The sequence below is a fragment of the Limulus polyphemus genome, unplaced genomic scaffold (genome assembly GCF_000517525.1).
Source record: "Limulus polyphemus unplaced genomic scaffold, Limulus_polyphemus-2.1.2 Scaffold3354, whole genome shotgun sequence".
Classification (NCBI taxonomy): Eukaryota; Metazoa; Arthropoda; class Merostomata; order Xiphosura; family Limulidae; genus Limulus; species Limulus polyphemus.
In genome coordinates this window covers 1,807-7,122 of record NW_013668964.1, presented here as the reverse complement: position 1 = coordinate 7,122, position 5,316 = coordinate 1,807, and the positions used below count along the sequence as shown (strand labels likewise).

Genomic DNA, 5,316 nt, shown 5'->3' with positions numbered 1-5,316 from the left:
AGGACTTGTGTCGCTAAAGTTTCGTCGGAACGAATTTACGGAAAATTAACTAGCGAACGGAGACGTAACAATATTTTATTTGCGACTAACGACTTTTTGAAAGTGGTGCAACTTACCTAAATAAAGTTGATGTTTTTTTTTACATAAATATTTCGTGTTGCACCTACTATTAAATGATTGTTGTTTACAATTTAGTAACCTAAGTTCCAGATATAGAATTTTATGGCACGTGACAATGAATTATGTAAAGTTTCACCATACTTAACCTGATTAATTTTTTTGTCTTGAAAATTTAACATGTAAGTCTGAAAATTTCCTCAGCTCATTCGCTGTTAAGTTAAATGCATGGATGCAAATAAAAGCATAAATGTTTTAAGACACCGTGATATATCTATATATTTTTTCCCCTTTTATTCGCTTTTCTTGGGTTATTGATTACTACACTGATAAACCATTTGTCACAAGACGTTTCTCGGTGGATTATCAGTAAATTTACAGACATTCAACGCTAAAATCCGAAGCTCTAATTCCCCAGCAGTAAGTTTGGTTTGCATTTCGCGCGAATCTATACCAGGACTATTGGCGCTAGCCGTCCGAAATTTAGCAATGATCGACTAGAGAGAAGGCAGCTAGTCGACACCATTCTCCGCCAACTCTTGAGCTACTCTTTTACTAACGAATAGTGAGATTGATCGTTTGAAAGGGCGAGCATGTTCGGTGACGGGGATTCGAACTCGCGAACCGCAAATTGCGAGTCGAGCACTCTAACCATCAGGCCTCGCCAGACCCTCAGCAGTAAGTTTGAAGGCTTATAACACTAGAATTTAAGGTTCGATCCTCGCGGAGAAAATAAACAAACAAAGAATATTATAAAGCTTTACAATGAAAGGACTAAATCCAAGAAACGTGAGACAATGGATGTCATATATATGTCTTGCGCTAGTTTACTTACCACTACGAAAAACCCCAGCAATGCTGGTACATGCATATACAACTGAATATGTGTTGTAATCGGTATCCAAGACCCAGTATTTCCCGGTATTATAGGTAGAGTTACCTATTGAGAAAGATAAAAATAGAATCATTATTAAATTTTACACAGAATATTCCATCTTATTCCTATATGGTAAAAGATTACATTTGTTGAAACAAGAACGTCTAAGTCTGAATTTGAATAATGATATCGATGTAGGCTATGTTTTTTATTTTGCTTAGTTGCTTTTATTGTTTCTGGCGGGATAGAGCTTTCGACGTCACGTAACGCGCGCGTGGCAAATAATAACTGTAACTTTATTAAATAAAGTGTAGGAAACAATTTGAACGAAATATAAACGCGAGCTAGATCAGAGGTGTGAATAGATTAGTGAGTCTGTTTCTATGGTTGATTAATTACAGAATTAGCAAATTTGTTGGTCTTTTTGTCTATTACTTTCAGTTTCATGAATATCGAGCTTGTATTTCGACGAAGTACTGGGATGAGTTTTGTCCAATGGTTAACATGCCGAAACTGTGGATCCAATGTTCGCGTCTCGTTACTACACACAAAAATTGTGGGTGCGTTATAAAGATAATGGTCAAACAAATCATCAGTTCGATGAGATAAGATCAGTCCAGGTGTTGGTGGTGGGTCCTGTTGACTAGCTGCATTATCTCTAGTTTATCAGTCCAAAATGTTATATTGTGACTTTATTTTAGGCCTGTGTAAGGCGGTAATTAATTCTTTATGTTATTGTCATTAAGTGGGTAATGAGTCACAAAACAAATAATCAAAACATTTCAGAGGTGGGGCGCCAAAAGTGTCTTTGCCCGGGTGCTGAGAACTCTTGCTACACCACTGATATCAAATTAAAAATAGTCCACTTTTACTCTTGAATCAAGCTGTAGTAAAAATGTTAGACCGATAGCTCACGTGACGTTTTGCGTAGGCGTGCGCACAAATTTTCGTTAAATTTGAGCGGTTTTTGTTGAAGAACTTTGTACATATGGCTTATACTTACACCAAATAAAACTCCTAATTGTAGGTTGAAAAGATCTACCAGTGTATCAAATTTGAAATAAATCCATAAAAGTTAAGTATGTTTTTCAATCCGATAAATTTTCCGTTCTTTTGGTGCGAAGAAAAAATAGGAAGAAGCTCAATCAAAATTGGAAATGTTATATCTCAAGCATTTCTAAACGGATTACTTTCATTTTGCTATTTTTGGTTTGGTTGTGAAAAATATTCCTATATACATTTGGTGGTGTTGTTGTTGAGCGGATTCTAATGTATTTATCGCTAAAGCAAAAATAATGCAAAGTCAAGTCGTATCTCTAGTATCTAGTGCATTGTTGAAATATAAACTCAACATTCATGAAATTAGAGTAACAGGCAAACCCATTAACAAATAAGCTAAATCAATAATCAATCTAACACTGTAAGAGACTCATAAATCAATATTCTTTTTGATCTTTCCCTTGTTTTTTATTGATAAGGTTATAGGTAAGCTTTATAGTAATAAATGTAGAGCATAGTCTCAGAAAGAGATTTAACTGATATACGTATTTATGAGAAATAATGGACGAACGATACAGTTAAAAATATAATATACATATAAGACATATGTTTCGAATAATCTTCTTGTTAATCGGAAATGAAGCAGTTAAAACGAATAGAGTGATAGAAACAGCGAAGAAATAATAACAGCAAATTAAGAGAAATAATCGCGAATTTATTAACCAATGAGGAATTTCTACTTTCATATCAAATGTCTACATTTAAAAAGGTACTTTTTAAAATAATTTTCTCTAAAACTTTCCTCTAACATCTCAATAGAAGCCAAGTCAAAGTGGTAGAATTAATAGCTCTCTTATGAATCAGAAATAGAATATACGATGGTCAATAACATAATAAATAAATTTCAATTTAAACTCAAAATATTATTATCACATGTAACAGGAAGTGTGTGTTTTTAACAGATGAGCTCATTTTTTGTTTTCAAAAACATACAAAACTGAAAAAATACAAGCAAATATGAACAACATTCTAAAATGTTCGATGTCTTTAGAGTCTCCTAACCTAAGGAAGTTCATACTTTGAAGAAATTAGCATAAGATACCTGAGCTCCACTATGAGCTTCAAGGGAACTCATAATTCACAGGGGACCTAAATATACTAATCAAGCTCCTTCATTATCTCCACATACTCCTATGCTACCTCAAAAGGGATCAGCACCAGAAAAAAAAAAAAACTTTGGAACACCCGCCCGTGGTACCCGAATATGTGTGCCACATTTGATCCTGCTAGTTTGTGAGTTAATTAGGAATACAGTTTTAAACATTGCGCCCCAGGATTCCGACTTACACAAAATCCGATGTAAGATTCAGCGACTCTAAAAAAACCTACTTCTAGATTCCCATCATGCTTGTGTAACCTTCCGGGAACATTTTAAACTCCCTTTGTAAGGGGACTATATCATATAGGTAAGGGGACTCTCCCGGCCACCTCGAGTCCGCTTACCTGGTTTTGTCCTACTAATTCCAAAACTGTGTGAAGAATGTTCGAGAAACAAATTAACAAACAGGACGCTGAAGACGATTTTCTTTTATGTTATTGTTTTGAAATCCTTTGACTTCATGTATGAAATAAGTTACTGCTTTAATGTATCCTAAAAGCAACAAAAACTAAATAATGTCTTTACAATGGCTTTTCCTGGAATTATAACTGATAAAAAAAAGATAACATAAACATATGTATATACTTGTAGGGAACTCGACTTTTAGCTTAGCTGGAACTTCTGGATCCGGTGGATAGGCCTCTCCTTCTACTCCGATGATGATTTCGCCACTGTTCAATTTGTAAAATAACAAATGATGTTACTTCAATAATTATTATTTTTCTATGAAAGGATACAAAACTCATGAGGAATATAATCAGAAGTAATTAACATGTACATCAAAATCAAATCTGAAAATAAGAATCAATTTTTTAAGAGTTCAATCTCAAGCTACAGAAACATATCCGTAGTTTTAATTAGATAGAAAGGTTGTTTGTTTGTTCGTTTTTTGTTGTTGTTGTTTATGACAGAGCTTCTAAGGCTATCTGTAGCTGTCTCTAATTATGAACTGCTGACCAGAGGGAAGGCATCTATCCGGTAGCATCCATCGCCAATTGTTGCGCAACTCTTTTATCAACAAATAGTGGGATTGACCGTCACTTTATAAAACCCCTACATTTGAAAGGACAGGCATATATGGCGTCGTGTTTCGATCCCATTGCCTGCAGATTGCGAGACGATTACCCTAATTTGAAGGTAAACACCTTTATATAGTGTTGCTTCTTATCAAAAAACAAAATATTTAAATGCAAAATTGCAGATAAGGACTATTCATAACTCCATAGTCATGAATATTTAATTAAACTTTTCTAAACTTACCTTGATTTATATAAACATTGTTTAATAACAGCAATTTGAATAATATATCAGTTTTTATATTTATTAACTACTATTTCACAACTAGGTTTCCAATGTTCCAATGTATATATTTCAAGTAATCAGAAATACTGTTTTATCAATACCATCTCAACTTTAAGTAGATGAATTGTTGACCAACATTTTATTTTGTATTTATATATTATAGTCTTCCATGTATAATTTCATTTTCACATGATATGTTAGTTTTAAACTATAGGTTTAAGTATTGGAGCTATCAAATTATTATTTTTCTAAGCCCTTGTTTACATAGCCACCAGTTCAACATCCAGCCTGCCTGATATTGGGTGAAAGGCCTTATTACAGCGCCAAATAACAAATAAAGTGTTATCAAAATGTTAATATCCCTACTGGATTCTAGGCGAGGAAAGAAGGCTGTAACTTAACTTATTATTGTGATCTACAATTCACGTAATGTAAAGTCTTTGTTGAAGATCTCTTTATAATCGGTTGTTTATGAGACATCACCTTTTATAATTTATAACGTTTAATTCTGTGAAGCATAGTCCTTTATAGGTGGCAGTAAAAACAATGTTATTACCAGTGTTATAACGGTGTAATATCACATCTATTATCTGTAAACCGATCATTTTTCGCCAGCTTATTTATTATGAAACAAGCATTTACAAAAACACGATTGGTCTTTGGAAATACTTGAAAGAATTCAACAATACTGGAAAGTAAAACTGGTGATAAAACTTATAATTAACTGATTCGCCAGCTTAGTCATTATAAAACAAGCATTTACAAAAACACGATTGGTCTTTGGAAATACTTGAAAGAATTCAACAATACTGGAAAGTAAAACTGGTGATAAAACTGATTAAGATTTCTTCTTGCTTTGTAG

General features: G+C 33.5%; 1 protein-coding gene across 1 annotated transcript in view; it reads right to left on the bottom strand.

Annotated features, from left to right (window-relative positions):
• LOC111088221 (apolipoprotein D-like) overlaps window positions 1–3,831 on the bottom strand; it is a gene marked incomplete at its 5' end in the record, with an annotated part of 5,885 nt that extends 2,054 nt beyond the window's left edge. Inside the window, 2 exons of the mRNA XM_022397638.1 lie at window positions 953–1,057; window positions 3,738–3,831. Coding sequence (XP_022253346.1) covers window positions 953–1,057; window positions 3,738–3,831 — 199 coding nt within the window. The remainder of the gene's footprint in view (window positions 1–952; window positions 1,058–3,737) is intronic.
• Window positions 3,832–5,316: the final 1,485 nt, after the last annotated feature.